Below are 16,834 nucleotides of genomic sequence, written 5' to 3'. Positions count from 1 at the left end.
ATCCCACACGCTATTTAAAAAACTACCCAAATCGACATGAACCCGCTCGGTGTTGTTCATTTGTCAACTTGTCTCTACCAACTTAGTGTTTTGGTAGGTTCAGTTTTGATCGATATGGGTGGATTCTAACATAATTGGGGTAGGTTTAGAGTAGCGTGCATCTGCTGCCTGTTAATTTGTTTTTGACCACCATCTGCCGGGTGGAAACATAATTATCACCCGATAATATCTACAACGAAGGACCGATGGGCAGCTTCGCATCTGGACAAATTTTCCAAAAGCAGATTTTAGATTCAATTAACTTGGACAGTATGGAAAATTATTGATGATCAGTTACACCATATGTCCAACTAAGTTACACCATTTTAGTGCCCAACCGGATGAAAACTAACGATTTTAAATTGGCTCACTACTTGACTAGCCTATTGGTCCCAAGCAAATTGATTAGCGTAACCCATTCTAGTCGAAATGCTAGTACTAAACTATGTTTGTTTTGATTCCGTATGAAAGTTTGACAGATAAAATGAGGGGTTCGTGGATTTTCCTATGTTTCGAGGGGTGCATCGACCGAAGAGAGTACCAGAGTTGAGCCAAAAAGTTGAGCACGTTTCTTCGGGACCTTATTTCGGGACCTACTAGTCTTAGAGTTACCTCTATGGTGTTATTATGGAAGAAAACTGCTTTTTATTACCCTCAAATTAAAGCAGGTTTAGTCCGGGAGTTAGAAGGTGTTAGCTCTATTGCAGCTCCAGTGACCCATTTCAGAGTGCCTGGTAATTCACGACCACTCCGAGGTCACTTTTACTTACAATAAGCCCCGCATGTTTACTCTACCTTTTTCAAATATATAATGGTATCATAAACACACTTCCAGATTCAAAAAACATTATTTCTAAATCTGGCACGTATGTAGTTTTGAAGTTTGTTCATCTTTATTAAATCGATTTGAATGGACATTTCTTATCAATTTTGTTTCGAATACCTCTTGATTCATCTGCTGGCAGCACTTACTGCCATTTACCGACCAACGCGTCTGCCCGCAAAAGCAACAACGCCTAAAGCGCCCATTACACATATCAATATATTGACAATAAATTGACATACTGACAATATTATTGAAAAGGTGATATTGAAGATTGATGACAAGTATTGACGAAAAGCTGATTTTAATTTCACTTTGTCAATACTCAGAATGTATTGACAAAATGTATTGACAAACTTCCCGGAAAGCGAGAAAACTACCAATCACACACGTAAAACGTCCGGGAGGTAGAGCGCCAGCGCTTATCCGGCAATTGCAGGCGAAAACTATGAACGCGAACGCACGCACAAAACAGAGAACAAACTTAAAACACGACCGTATCCAAAGGCGCTCGAAACTGCACTCCAATCAAAACAAACATAGTGTAGTACTAAAATTTCGACTAGAATGGGGTACGTTAATCGTTTGCTTGGGACCAATAGGCTAGTCAAGTAGTGAGCCAATTTAAAATGGTTAGTTTCGAATTGATCAACCGGCGCTAGGAAAAGTGAATGAACAACTCAGTTTGTTTGCACTCAAATCGGTTCTGCTGACACAGTAAGAAAAAAAAAAGTACAATTGCGAAATTTCATAACCCCGGAACTAAATTTCAGATTGCAATAAAATTCAACTGCTATGGAAGTCAGATTTATAAAAAAGGGAACCGGTTGCACTAAAATTGGTTCAGTCATCGTCGAGAAAATCGAGTAAGATACACACACTCAGACATTTTTCAGTAAACAGTATCCACTCGCTAATCTGGCTCTCGTTAATCCGACGACTCGATAATCCGACATCATGATCTCTAATGGAGCATTTTTTTTAACATTGTTAGGTTGGTAAGATTGATTTGTATGGATTTGACAGTCGTATCATCCGATCAGCCCCGCTAAGCCAAGTAACAATTTGGTTTTATGAGGGTTCTGTAGACCATGATTTAGACTTGTAGAATGCTATAAACCGCAATAAAACCTTCAATGTTACTTGGGAATCCACCCACAAATTTGTCAGATTAGCGGGTAGAGACCGAGGTGTTTCAGAAAGTGTTTCAAAACGTAATAAATTACGGTCATTGTCAATCCTGATTCCATCACCTTTATCCCGCTCCTATTCGAGGCATCGTTGGATGAATGTTAATTATTGTCTCGTTTTAATTGAGTCGTCCCTTATGTTTTGTTTTTCCATCCCGGGCCGATACTATAATTAATTCAGTCCATGATGGCCAGCCCCAGGGGCTGTTCACTGACTTTCATATTCCGCCAGCTGCCAACCACCCAGCACGTTTCCTTTCAGAACCAGACGTGCCACGGATTCATTCATAATCCACGTCGTCTTTATCATCATTGCCGTTGGCGTGGTTAACAGTCCCTCTTCGTCATTTTATTGCCGGCGTAATTCGCAAGGCAAAATCAGTGGAACATCACGGATACCGTTCACCCCGGGCATCAAACGGCAACTGGATGCTCGTTGAATGCAAACGACGGAAGTTCCTTCACATAGCCGGCTGACGGAAGAGTTACTGTGAGTGACCGCAAGTACTCAACTGAGTGTCCCTTGGCGCCAATCATTTCGTTGTGAGATTTCATGTGTTGAGCCTTTAAAAGGCCAAGGAAATCAAGTAGGGTAGATGTACCTGTTATGGCTATACGTTCCTATTATGGTGTGTTTCAATTATGGCCTATGGGAGTTCCATAGGCCATAACTGGAACACAACATAATAGGAACGTTTAACCATAGAGCACTAGCGTGCACAGGAATCTTGTTAAGGAGGGGCATTTTTTTTCTATGGTGCATTTAATCTGGGGATGGGGAGTATTCGAAAGTGCGTGGTGGATGGTGCTGTGCAACCACCACTGTTTCCTTACTGTTAAATTTAGCTAATTTTATTTATTTTATGCTCCGGTGGTGGTTCATCTTCATCAATGCAAACTGCTTTCAGATAGCCTATGGAATTGGCAATTTAATCCCACCATTATCAATATACCTGATGACAATCACCAACTGCTCGTGGTGGCCACAATCGCTCGTCTTATCTGGAATGATTGCCACTGGTTTTCCTCGTAAGGTTTTCTCACAATGTTCCGCAACATTACATTGTGCAACGACATAATCAAGTCATTTTGAATACGGTTACTTGTGTACTGGCAATTTTTGGCATCTTCCGCCAAGTGTTTTTCCAGCACAGGATCGTAGTTAGCCACCAACTGGGTGGCACACTTTCCGCTCCTTCTGAATGTTCATGAAGTGGTCGGCCACCTTTACAAAGTATACACACAATATCGATGAAACGTTCCATTATACAGCGATTTTGTAGCCGCTTTGCCTCACCAGCAGCAATCATAGCTGTTTTTGGTGATCCAGTTCTTCGTCGATACCATTCCTGGTTTTGAAATTCTTCCACGAACCATACTACCAACATGGGTATCACTGCGATTGTGTTTGCCCAGCAACTAAGTCGCTTCCTTCCAATTTCTGAACCCTGTAGGAATCGTTGTAATAATGTTTTGCATCATGATCTTTTTTACAGGTTAAAAATATAAACCAGAAAAAAATATATTCTTCAAGGTACTGGCACAGACAAACAGACATAACACATTGAATATTTCTCACTGTAAAACATCGCCGCTAAAACATTACCGCCATCTGTTGAATACACTGTGGTAGATAGTACGCTGAACAGATGGCGGTAGTGTGTAAACGTCAAACGCAAGGGAAGTGACTATGCGCGCCACAGGTGGCGGTACTACCAACAATCAATACGAAACTAACGATTTTAAATTGGCTCACCACTTTAGTAGCCTATTGGTCCCAAGCAAACGATTAACGTACCCTATTCTAATTGAAATTCTATTACTACACTATGTTTGTTTTGATTCGCTATGAAAGTTTGACAGATAACATCAGGGGTGTGAGGATTCATGCAGAACATGCAGGGGTGAGTGAAATAGCTTGGGACTGCTTGGGACCGTTGTTCTGGTACTGAGTGAGCCAAAAATAATAATGATTTTCTTCGGGACCCAGTGGTCTTAGAGTTACCTCTATACTACCATAGAGGTAACTCTAAGACCACTGGGTCCCGAAGAAAATCATTATTATTTATGGCTCACTCAGTACCAGAACAACGGTCCCAAGCAGTCCCAAGCTATTTCACTCACCCCTGCATGTTCTGCATGAATCCACACACCCCTGATGTTATCTGTCAAACTTTCATAGCGAATCAAAACAAACATAGTGTAGTAATAGAATTTCAACTAGAATAGGGTACGTTAATCGTTTGCTTGGGACCAATAGGCTACTAAAGTGGTGAGCCAATTTAAAATCGTTAGTTTCGTATTGATTGTTGGTACTACCAACTACGATACTTTTAAATTGACCGTTAAATGCTTGTTCGATGAACAACTTGCGAGTGTTATGTCTGTTTGTCTGTGGTACTGGTATCATCTTTTATTGAGTTACCTTGCTGAAATTTTGTGCAGTACGTTTTTGTATATTTGGAAGGCATCGTTACAGTTTATTTTTGACTATTTCAAGATGTTGTAAGCCCTTATATGTTGTTGTAGTTACACTTTACTATTACCGTTGCGAGTACGTTGAATTTAGTCATTTTGAGCGAAAATAGTAGTTCTAATTTTTTTTTCAAATTTTGACCTAAATGCCAAGGTTTAAAAATATGTAACGATTGGAACAGCGCACACAACTATTTTGACAAGCGAGTACAGTATTGTTAACGGAATGACGACTTGTGCGAAGGATTCAGATACTTAGACAAATTCTTAGTTAGACAACAATAGACCAAGGTTCAATGGCAAACTAATACCCACTTTTCAATTGGGGAATCCAAAAGATGTCTTTAAACTTTGTACAGTTGCAAAAAAGTCCATCCTCAGAATTCCTTGAGATTCTTTTCGAAATTTTTAGAACTCTATGAGCTCTTCTGCAATTCTTCTCCGAAGTCCTCTGGAATTATTTTTAGAACTCTTCTTGACTTTTACTCAGAACACCTTGGAATTGAAATTCCCTTAGAGTTTCAGAAGAATCTCCTCAGTATTATCCAGAAATGATTCCCGGAATGAGCTAGAAATTATCGGTACTCCATTGAAATTTTCCTCAATATCCCTTTGGAATTTCACTCAAAATTTAATTTTCTCTGTATTCTTTTTGGATTTATCTTGGAACTATCAGCAGGATTCACTAGAAATTATTCGCAGAATTTTCTTGGAATACTCCCCAGAAATCCTTTGGAACTGTCCTCAGAATTCAATATCCTAGGTTCCTATCGGATTTTTTAGAACTCTCCTAGGAGCTCTTTTGAAATTCTTCTCAGAAGTCCACTGGAGTTATACTTAGAACTCTGTATTCTCCAGAAATTCTTCCCAGAATGAGCTTGAAATTATCATCGGAATTCCCTTGAAATTTTCCTCAACATCCCTTTGGAATTTCATATTCTCTCGGTATTCTTTTGAAATTATCTTGAAACTATCTGCAGTATTCACTAGAAATTATTCGCAGAATTTTCATGGAATCATCCCCAGAAATCTTTTCTTGTGGAACTGCCCTCAGAATTCAATACCCTTCTCGGAAGTCAAGTTTAAGTTGTCCGTCCATTCACCAGAACTGTGCAATTTTTACATTAGTAATTTTCAATTCAGATTGTTGCAAATCTTACACCAGAAATTTTCAATATAAACTTGCCCCCAGGTAATTTAACACCAGAAAATTTCAACTGTCCAGAACGATGCAAATTTTTCACCGTTAATTTAATAAATAAAATCAATAAAAATTGCTTCTTCAGTCTTCTGATTGGTGCAGATTTCCTTTTTCCATTTTCCACCAGACATTTTCAATATAGCTGGTTTCTCCTATCATCAGAATGGTGCAAATTTTACACCAGAAATTATTCTTAAAATTTGTTTCTCTATTGCAAACAAATGAATGCAAATTTAAGACCAAAAATTTTCCGAAAAGCTTGTCCATCCCTTTACCAGAACGGTGCAGATTTTCCACCAGAAATTTTCAATAAAGCTTAATTTTAAATAAAGCTTGTGCCTTCATTTACCAGACCAGTGCTAGTTTTCCACCAGAAATTTTCTGTTGATTTCAGTTATCAGAGCTATGCAAATTTTGCACCATAAATTTTCAATAAAGCATGCTCCTCCATTCACCAGAATGGTGCACCAAAAATTTTCAATGGAGTTTGTTTCACCATGCACTTTTGTAGTGCAATTTTCAGGCTTTGCCTGAATGTTGCAAATTTTCCACCATAAATTTTCAATGAAGCTTGCATTCATCAGAGTGATGCAAATTATGCTTTAGAAAAATGAATAAACCTTGCTTCTACATTAATCACAGTGCTACGAACTTTCCACCAAAAAAATTCAGTTAAATGTGCACTTAAAATTATTAGCGTGATTCAATTTTTCCACCAGAGTTATTCATTTTGATTAGTCCCTCTATGCACAACCTTGATGATATTTTTACACCAGAAATATTAAAAAAAAAGCTTTTTCTGCAATTTACCACCACGAAGGTGAATTTTTTCAACCTTAACTTTACCCTCTTCTTTTAACCCTCCATGAACCTTGAAAAAACATTTGCACCAGAAATTTTTTGTATGCACCCTTTGTTTGTCCCTTCATGGCCCTTTGTGCAATTTTCAGGCACCATCTCAAAGGAATTGAAAGGTTTTCAGTGCCCTTATATTATGAAATGAAGTTATGTTACCTTCAAATCAAGTTATCAAGAAATTAAGTTATTTTATATCATGATTTTGTAGATGTGGAAATAAAAATCTTATTAATAAAAGAAGGGGCAAATGCACCACCTTGCCCTACCCTGTGTACGCCAGTGTTAATAACTCGCTTGAATAAACTAGAGTCGGTGTATAATGAGTCACGCCAAGAGTGAAGCCAAGTCTACCTATTGGACTGTCAAACTGGCTACCTATCGTGCAAAGTAAACAAACATTACGATGCTATGAAAGGTCCACGAAAGGTATCGCAATAAAATATAAAATATAATCGAAGAAATGATCATAAACCCGCAGTGAGCATTAAATTGTCATGGGATACGTTTGGTAACGATCAGTAATGAGAATTTCTACTATTTTTTGTTAAGATGGTTGGACAAACTCACTGATAGAATGATTTACAACAGCCGCTATTTTTTTTTTCTCGCTAGAAGTCATTTGAAGTTGATGTAGCAGTCCTCTGTTGCCAAGTGAAAAGAAAGGGAATCTTTCGAAAACCGTGATGCGAGTTCAACTGTTTTTCTCTTGGCGTGACTCATTATACACCGACTCTAGAATAAACATTTCTCGGCTAGCACTAACCCCTCATTTTATCTGTCAAATTTTCATAGCGAATCAAAACAAACATTATGTAGTAATATAATTTCGACTAGAATGGGTTACGTTAATCGTTTGCTTGGGACCAATAGGCTAGTCAAGTAGTGAGCCAATTTAAAATCGTTAGTTTCGTATTGGCAAATCAAAGTTGACACTCGTGGAGAATAGAAGAACTATGAAAGTGATGATGGTTTCAAAATTTTCCACGGGAAGGTATACGATTGCAATCTTAAAATGCTTTTATTTTTCAAATGGAGCATTTTATTTAAATCTGGTTTCTGCTATAGTGGTAGAAAAGCTGAAATCTATGTATACACTTAAAAATCAGGAAAAAAATTATTTTTTCTATATTATATGTTTATTGAGTAGTCCTTATGTTTTCTACTAACGTAGCATCAACCAGATTTAAATAAAATGCTCCATTTGCAAAATAGAAGCATTTTAAGATTGTACTCGTATACCTCACCGTGTAAAATTTTGAAACCATCATCACTTTCATAGTTCTTCTATTCTCCACGAGTGCCAACTTTGATTTGCCAATTGATTGTTGGTTGTACTGTTATTCTAACCGTCTCCGGAATGAATCACCCCTCGAACCGAAACTGCTCGCAATATTTTTTCCACCGGGACCAATCGCAGTGACAGCTCCCCGTCGCAGGTGGATTCTGCAGTGTGCGTGTAGCAAAAGTGAAAAGAAAACGCCATCAGCAGCAAGTGAAAACGCGCTCCGCATAATTTTCTGTGAACATTCTATCAAAATCGGTGATTTCTCCGCTTGCAAAGTAGCGTAAAGTGTACCGCAAAGCGCTCAGCCATGTCCGGAAGACGACTACCGGCCAACGAGGATCTCTCGAACGTAGAATTCGAAACCAGCGAAGATGTCGAGGTGCTGCCAACTTTCAACTCCATGGCGCTCCGCGAAGAGCTGCTGCGGGGTGTTTATGCTTACGGTAGGTTTCTTTTGGACCTGAATTCGCATTCCGGGTGGGGGAGGTGAAAGTTTTGATTGCGGATTTTTCTTGCATTTCAGGCTTCGAGAAACCATCGGCCATCCAGCAGAGAAGCATCCTACCGATCGTGAAGGGACGCGATGTCATTGCACAGGCCCAGTCCGGTACCGGTAAAACGGCTACCTTCTCGATTGCTATCCTGCAGTCGATGGACACGACACTGCGCGAGACACAGGTTCTCTGTCTTTCGCCGACGCGTGAATTGGCCGTCCAGATTCAGAAGGTTATTCTGGCGTTGGGAGACTTTATGAACGTCCAGTGTCACGCCTGTATCGGTGGAACGAATCTGGGCGAGGATATCCGGAAGCTGGATTACGGTCAGCATGTGGTCAGTGGAACGCCAGGTCGCGTGTTCGATATGATCAAACGTCGGGTGCTGAGAACCCGGTCCATCAAGATGTTGGTCCTGGACGAAGCCGACGAGATGCTGAACAAAGGATTCAAGGAGCAGATCTACGATGTGTACCGGTATCTGCCGCCGGCGACGCAGGTGTGCCTAATTTCGGCTACACTTCCGCACGAGATTCTCGAAATGACATCCAAATTTATGACCGATCCGATTCGTATTCTGGTCAAACGGTAAGATTCGGGTTATGTTTTGTAAGAATTCTTCATTTTCAAAAGGTTTCTTTTTTTGGATTCCCACAGTGATGAATTGACACTGGAAGGTATCAAGCAGTTCTTCGTCGCTGTGGAACGCGAAGAGTGGAAATTTGATACCCTTTGCGACTTGTACGACACGCTGACCATCACGCAGGCAGTCATCTTCTGCAACACCAAGCGCAAGGTCGACTGGCTGACGGAGAAGATGCGCGAGGCTAACTTTACGGTCAGTTCCATGCACGGCGATATGCCGCAGAAGGAGCGTGACGAAATCATGAAGGAGTTCCGCTCGGGACAGAGTCGGGTGCTGATTACGACCGACGTTTGGGCTCGTGGTATCGACGTGCAACAAGTATCGCTGGTCATTAATTACGATCTGCCGAACAATCGTGAGTTGTACATTCATCGCATTGGTCGTTCGGGTCGGTTCGGTCGCAAGGGTGTGGCGATCAACTTTGTCAAGAGCGACGACATTAGGATTCTGCGAGATATCGAACAGTACTACTCGACGCAGATCGATGAAATGCCAATGAATGTGGCGGATTTGATTTAGAGAAAGAGAACGCACGGGGACGTGGAGATGGAACGTGAGTTTTACTTTGCATATTACACACACACAATATTTCGAGTATTTAAAATCTATTAGCCAATAAGTATCTGAATGAGTAAAAATGTATAACAAGCTGTAATCACATAACGAAATTACTACTTGATCAACTGGTAGGTAACACATGTAATTACGATCATCATCAATTTGGTCTACCAATAAAGAGAGGAAACTCTTTCAATCTCAGTAAAGCCGCTTGATTGATTTGTATGTAGAGAAATTTCTAATTCGATTTACCTAGCAAATAATACTGCTTTTCTATCAATTGCCTCTGACGCGATTTAAGTTAAATCATGTACCTAACCCTTTCTTACTCAGAGAGCCTATTAATTATAATAGGTACATTGTTTTACGTCAACCGATGCTACCGAGCTACTGGACAAGGAGAATTACTAGTCAGCTGAATGCCGTTCCGACGGATGACTTCAATTCGAAGCTTGACTCCGACTACATGGACTGTAAGTGGTGATCGGGGTTCACTCTTCCCCTATCGACCAGTACAACAAAGTCACGAGGGTTTCCCGTGCTGACCATACCAACTATGAAATCGACCACATCAGCCTTCTTGGTGTCTCGGAGACTCGGGGGCCAATTCAACTAGAAGAAACAAAAGTGAAAAAGTCGTTCGTGGAAGAAATCGAGACCCGAGGAGCGGATGTTCCAGAAGATTACTCAGAGAAAAGTGTAGATCACGGATGAAACCTGGAGGAAGATTGATTGAGAACCAGAGGAGCCATGAAAGAAGTCCGTTAATGGTATTCGGCTTTAGAGAAAGAAGACAAGTGCTCTTCTAGACGGGACAAGGGAGTGTGTGTGTACTCTCTGGCAGGGCTTGAAAGGGGATCGCATATCGACTGTGACTGCGTGATCGCGTACGTTTTCTGCATTCAATGTGCGAAGCAAGCACGTCGGTTTGACTGGCAAAATGGCGCAGTCGTTCTGCCTTTTGTCGATTGCTTGTGTGGTGTTTGCCGCAGCAACTCGGTGGAAGCCGATTTTTCAATTCATTCATTCTCCCGCTTATCGTGCATGTTGAAAGTTGAAGCTGCAGAATGACCGGGAGTACTCTGCGTATTTTGTTTTCATTTCTCTTTTCCAATGATGAGCTATGCTGTACGAGTCTCCCGATAAACGCGGTAGGAAATATGTTATATTCACCGCTATAATTCGGCTGTTTTCAAACCAATCGATCTAATTTTTAATATTTGAAGTCTCTGGTTAATACTTTTTACGTACAAAAATGAAATCGACTTCTTTCTTCCTACCGAGCCGAACAATGAATCAGATCCTTTGTAACATTGACAGATTCTCTTTGTCGATTTTATCTTTGCATGGCCATAAATATTAATTTCCAGCTATTTTCAAATCACAGTTTGATAAAAGAAGGTATTATCAGCAACGGTTTTGTAGCCAAGTAATTAACCGTTATGTGATCGACAAAAAAAAACACCTTTAGGAGCTCGACAAGGTACTTCCACAAATTGAAATACTTGCTACAATGTCCATTCGGAATAGTCTGGTTCCCAGAAATCCGGATTTCTTGTAAAATGTTCCATAACTAAGCATTTTCTTGCCTCTCGCTAGAATATTGAAGGAATCGATATCAAAGTAGAATCTCCTTCAAGAAACAATTTCAGCTTACTTGAGGACCAGTTTAAGGTTTCTCCCCGGAACGGCCATTCCGGCGCAGGTTCCCGTAGGGCCTCTAGTGGCCATGGAAGAGTTTTGGAAGAAACCCCTACAATATGGGTATCAAAATTCATGAATTTACAGCAGGAGACTGTTTATCATAATTTTGTGATCATCCGATAGATTGTCCCGGAGTTGGTTCCCGTAGGGCCTCTAGTGGCCATAGAAGTGTTTGGAAAGAAACCCCTGCAATGATTTTTCAGATTTTGCTCCACCTCCGCCAATTGCGTTTGAGTTGTAATTTGCTTGTTATTTCATACCACAATAGCCTTTCGAGGTTTAAATGGCAATTACAAGGGAAAAAAATATTTTGTTTTATTTTCTTCGTTTTAGCCTTTTTCCAAAATGATATACGGGTATGCCTACTATCTTTTCTTATGTAAAATTTGGAGACCACTTTTTGAAAGAACTTTCTCAAATTTTCTCGTAATAATTTCCTTATAAAAATCAAAGAGCAGTATAAGATCGCAACCAAATGGGTTCAAATTTCTGGAGAATAGTCAGAAATTATAATCGATTGAGCAGGGTAGAGCAAAATCTATATTTTTAAACACCCTTGTATAGAGGCTAGTCATGGATATGCTAAAGATAATTTATGAACATTTTCAGCCTGTTGTTTTAGCAACCTAGCAATCTCTAGCGTAAAAAATGTATCGAATTTGAGGGAAAAAACGGTAAAGCATTCGAACTGGGGTCATTTCTTTATTATCTTACAGGTTTGTCCTAATAAAGGGTGGTTAGGGAAATGTTACGTTTATTTTATTTGCGAGTGGGCTAAAGGGTATCAGAGTATCAAAATTTAATAAAATGTTGCCCTTGGGTAGAGTTTATATTAGATGGAAGGAAAAAATAGAGTTTATCTCAGCGAATTACAGTTCAACTTTTCGAGGTTTTCAGAACATCACTTGCTATAAGATTACATAGCTTAAGAACGAATGCTCTTAGAAACAAGGTTGTAGAGTGAAGCACTACTTCGGAATATTGTAAAAGTTTCCGTTATACGCGTCAAAAATAATGAAGACAAACAGCGATATCCAAAATATATAAATGTAAGAAATGATTTGCTCAGAAGTTTAATTAAAAAAGCTGTGTGTATGGCGCTGTCGGAAGACTGATTTTTGGGGGTTTGCCGAAGTGAAGTGAGGTATGCTGCAATGGAACCGCACCTTAGATTTAAATGATGAATAAATTAAGAGTGATACTATCTGCTCACCGCTTTTTCTGCGCTTTCCTTCAATCAATTGAAAAACAGCGATGAAATAGTGGTGACCACTAGCACAACACCATCCAATTTGTTGAGGCACTACGGTTGAACAAAAATATATATCTTACCAAGGGTTCTTATGACGATTTGGTCTTCATTCTCAAATTGCACGTTAATCCCCAAAATATGACGACCATGTCGCGATGCAGAGTCGATCTTCAGTGAAATTAATTGTCCTCTCATCTCATGTGGAATGTTTTTCTGAATTTTCTCAGCATCGATGTTAATGTATTTCTTGGTTTTCCCCGATGAAAAACTGGTACCTAACGCACTAGCTAGCGTGTCAAGAATCGCACGCATTTCGGGCCAGTCAATCGAAGACAAAGGCATATTCCTCAATGAATCGACAATAGCCACGGACGTTATTTTATTTTCTTCGATTTTGCTTCCACTTCCTCACCTTCCTTAAAAAAAAACCCTTTCCTTGGCCAACGCAAAATGTGTACTGCGAAAATTACGCACAAAATTTCCCGCATCAAAATTCTTCTGGAAATATTTACAACTTTCATCACCACTCAACCTACACCACACACCCACGTAATTTTGCACAACGAAATCCTTCGCCTAATCACGAAACTTCCTCTTGCCTGCGATTTTTCTTTCCAATTTCAACCAGTTTCTTATTAAAAACAACACTGCTAAGTTTGCAAATATAACATATAACACTATCTGCGCTAGAGGTGACTGCCGTAGAACTGATTTTTTTTGCAGTCATTCACTACAGCAAACGACAAAGGGAACTTGACCGAAATGAAAATGTGAAAAAAAATCAAAACGAAGCAGAGTGACTAAACGAGAGAGGATTTTTTACGAGAGGGAGCAAGAACTGATTTTTCTACCTAGTCGTAAAGCTGTGCATTTGGAAGTATGAATGCGAAAAGTAGCGTGGAGCAACGGATGGTATACGAAGTACCGCACACAAAAGACTACATGAAATTGAATGAATGGTTATGTTGACTGCGCATGAAAAAAAGGACAGACAGAAGCCCTGCTCTCTGGTCGGATGCAAGGATGAACCCAAAGATGCCGAGAAACACGCCACTGGACAGTTGCTTATCTACTCCACTGAACAGCTGAAACGCTGGTGTGAGCACTTTGAGTTTGAACAACTTCTTCACGTTTCAAGTCATCAACATATCGGCATGATCGAGAGTGCGACATAAAAGTCGAATAGTTCATGCCATGTATACGAAGAATTCGATTGTTTGCATCGATTAATCGATACGATGTTAAGAGGCTACACACTGGATTCTACGACATTACCCGGAAAAACCATTCACCGAAGAAAAAAAAAACCGTTTTTCCAAAACTTGTTCTCGGAAGTACTTGAAACCAAATGATATAGAGGAAACGTACCAGTATTGGCCATGTTCCTATTTTGGACACCTTTGGACGATTTTTCACGTTGTTTACAATTTTTAGATGTTCAGTTGCGTTCAGTTTGTTGGTACAAATCATATTCATCGGTGTATTGCCTGTAAATTAATGATTACCAATTCACGATATATTCCACATCAAGACCAACAATTGAAATGGCCTTAACTGCATTTTGTAAACAAACCTTGTAAGGTCATTTTCTCGCGAACCGAAATCTTCATTCGCAAACCTAAACCACAATCGAGTAGAGGAGAATATCCACTAACTGTTTATTATGTTGGTTTGCCTTTGCGGACTTCGGTTCGCGAGTAAAAGGCCTTACAAGGTTTGTTTACAAAATGGAGTTAAGGCCATTTCAATTGTTGATCTTGTCATAAAGTTGATCGAGGTTACAAAACTATTCATGGACCTTACTGACTACCATAACCATTAGCATTAAAGTCCCCAAACAATAAGTAAAAAGGTCCTCCTTCCGAAAATGTACGGAGAAAACAAGAATTTGGAATGGTAATGGTTCTTAACAACCCATTATTTGTAAGGTCCACTTCCAAAAAAACCATAATACACAAGGAAAACTTTATCACACAATTGTTCATGTAAAGTTCCATAGCCATTTGAGTTAAAGTTTAGGAGGGATAATAAACAATTTTGAACCATTATCGGTAAGGTCAAGTGATGGTTCGCGTTTATGCGGGAAATCAGTGAAATTCATACCGATTTCTGGGCTTAAATTGTGTGGATTAAGTGGATCTTGTGGAATTCTTACGTCCATTTCTTCTTCTTCTTCTTTCCTTTATTTAACGTCGGTCTCTATTCTGCAATCTAGTGCCAATCACCGAAGGACATAGATTGCCATCCATTGACGGCAATCGAATGTGCAGGAAGGCGTAGGATATCGCGACCATTCACAACACCATACATCTCGATGAACATTTCAAATGGTCCTATCTGCTTTGATCGATTCTCTTCACCGACTTTCTCTTTTGATAACCACTGCTATGCAAACAGATTTCGTGCTATTTTAACCACATAGTTTGATAAAGGAGGTTCTTATCTAGTGTCCAAAACGTCAAATACAACAAGAAAATGTCCGGCCCATGTCATGGGCCGGGACCAACGGGCTTTACTTCCCTTCCGAAGGAAGACGTTACCAAGGATTTTTATGCCTCAGAAAAATCCCACCGACCTCGGCTGGGATTGAACACAGACCCACTCACGCTTACCACTACACCACCGGCGCCGGCTTACGTCCATTTGCCTCAGTGTAATCTACACTTATAAAAATGTCTCCAAACGAATGAGTAAATGTGACTCACTCTCAGAGTAAGTTTATTTTTCTGTATTGGATGCATGCATACATTCAGGCGTATATATAAAAAGAGGGTCTGTTTTCAATTTACGCCCAGCTGTATGCATACATTTAGTACTGAACTTTTATATACGCCCGGCATGTATGCATATATTATACTCCCATATACAGTCAAGATTCCTATAGTACGGTTAATAGGGACCGCACTATAGAAACCGGCATTAACGAATACACGTAGCATATGGGATTAGAGCTAATTGGGGACTAACTCTTATTGTAGGGTAATTTGAAGAGATAACTTCCTGGTGTCTTCTGAACAGTTATTAAACAGAATATTTGCCACCTTTTGGGAACATTTAGCATCCGGAACGTCAAGAGCCTGATCCTCCGGAAGACCCGGAACATCCGTAAAAGTGGTCAATTCATGAAACTAATTCTAGAGCTCCGCGGTTTTTTCGAAACCGCTCCTAGACAACTTATCAGAATGAATTCGAAATTGTGACTGGAATAGGGATACTGGAGACCACGTTATGGCCCTCCGGCAGATTCGGAACATCCTTAAAAGTGGTCAATTCATGAATCTGATCCTAGAGCTCCGCGGTTTTTTCGAAACCACTCCTAGACATCTTATCAGAATGAATTTGAAATTGTGAGTGGAATATGGACACTGGAGACCACGGGATGGTCCACCGGCAGATTCGGAACATCCTTAAAAGTGGTTAATTCATGAATCTGATCCTAGAGCTCAGCAGATTTTTCGAAACCTCTCATTGACGACTATTTAGAATGAATTTGGAGTTGTGACTGTAATATGAACCCTGGGAACCACGTTATGGCCCTCCGGCAGATTCGGAACATCCTTAAAAGTGGTAAATCCATGAAACTGAACAGTTGCTCATTTGTGCGTTAATAATTATTACCCATCCATTGAGTATGTGCACTTTTTGGAGGGATGAGGTATTCCTCATACAAAACACAGATTTTTTATTGCCTCAGTTTTTGCATGTGCACGCTTAACATGAGGTACCTAATTTTAGTCAAAGCTTGCATCGAAAATAACCTATAAACAACTTCCATTATTTTTATGTTCACTTTTTGAAGAGATGGGTTCTTTCCCATAGAACAAGTAGAGTTTTTGGGTATCTTGGTTTTTGCATGTATTGCCCAAAAACATGGGTACCGTAAAACCGGGCAATTTTAGTTTGGGCATTTTTTTATAGTATTTTTTAAGCATATTTTACAACCATGGATTTTTTTGCAAATGTAATTTTTTTATAAACAAGTTCTGTGTATCCTAGAGTCAATTCATTAGTAATATGTGTAACAGAAATTATTGCTTTTGCAACATATTTTTTTTTGTCTTGTGACATCAACATCAGTTTTTTGTTTTTATAATACTCGATTAATGTAGAGAAAACAAGCAGAAAACTCAAACAATTTAGTTGAATAAATATGAAACTTTAAATTAATACATAATCAGAAACATCACAAACAATAAGAAGACAACATTGAATTTGTGATGGCCACATCAGAGTTACATTTAATAAGTGAGTGTTTGAGTGTCTTTTAAAACAAATGAAAAACATTAAAAAAATTCACATATTTGTAAAA

General features: G+C 39.5%; 1 protein-coding gene across 1 annotated transcript; it reads left to right on the top strand.

Annotated features, from left to right (window-relative positions):
- Nucleotides 1–8,035: 8,035 nt before the first annotated feature.
- LOC135710269 (eukaryotic initiation factor 4A-III) lies at nucleotides 8,036–9,775 on the top strand. The gene is made up of 3 exons (XM_065232788.1): nucleotides 8,036–8,314; nucleotides 8,395–8,953; nucleotides 9,023–9,775. Exons 1-3 carry the CDS (start codon nucleotides 8,179–8,181, stop codon nucleotides 9,528–9,530), a joined length of 1,203 nt encoding a protein of 400 aa, XP_065088860.1. The 5' UTR covers nucleotides 8,036–8,178; the 3' UTR covers nucleotides 9,531–9,775.
- The last annotated feature ends 7,059 nt before the right edge of the window (nucleotides 9,776–16,834 follow it).

The sequence above is a fragment of the Ochlerotatus camptorhynchus genome, unplaced genomic scaffold, assembly GCF_037179485.1.
Source record: "Ochlerotatus camptorhynchus isolate MF236.1 unplaced genomic scaffold, CSIRO-AGI_Acam_v1.1 ptg000374l, whole genome shotgun sequence".
In the NCBI taxonomy this organism is placed as follows: Eukaryota; Metazoa; Arthropoda; class Insecta; order Diptera; family Culicidae; genus Ochlerotatus; species Ochlerotatus camptorhynchus.
Note: the sequence above shows the minus strand (reverse complement) of the source record. Positions and strands in the feature narration are given on the sequence as shown.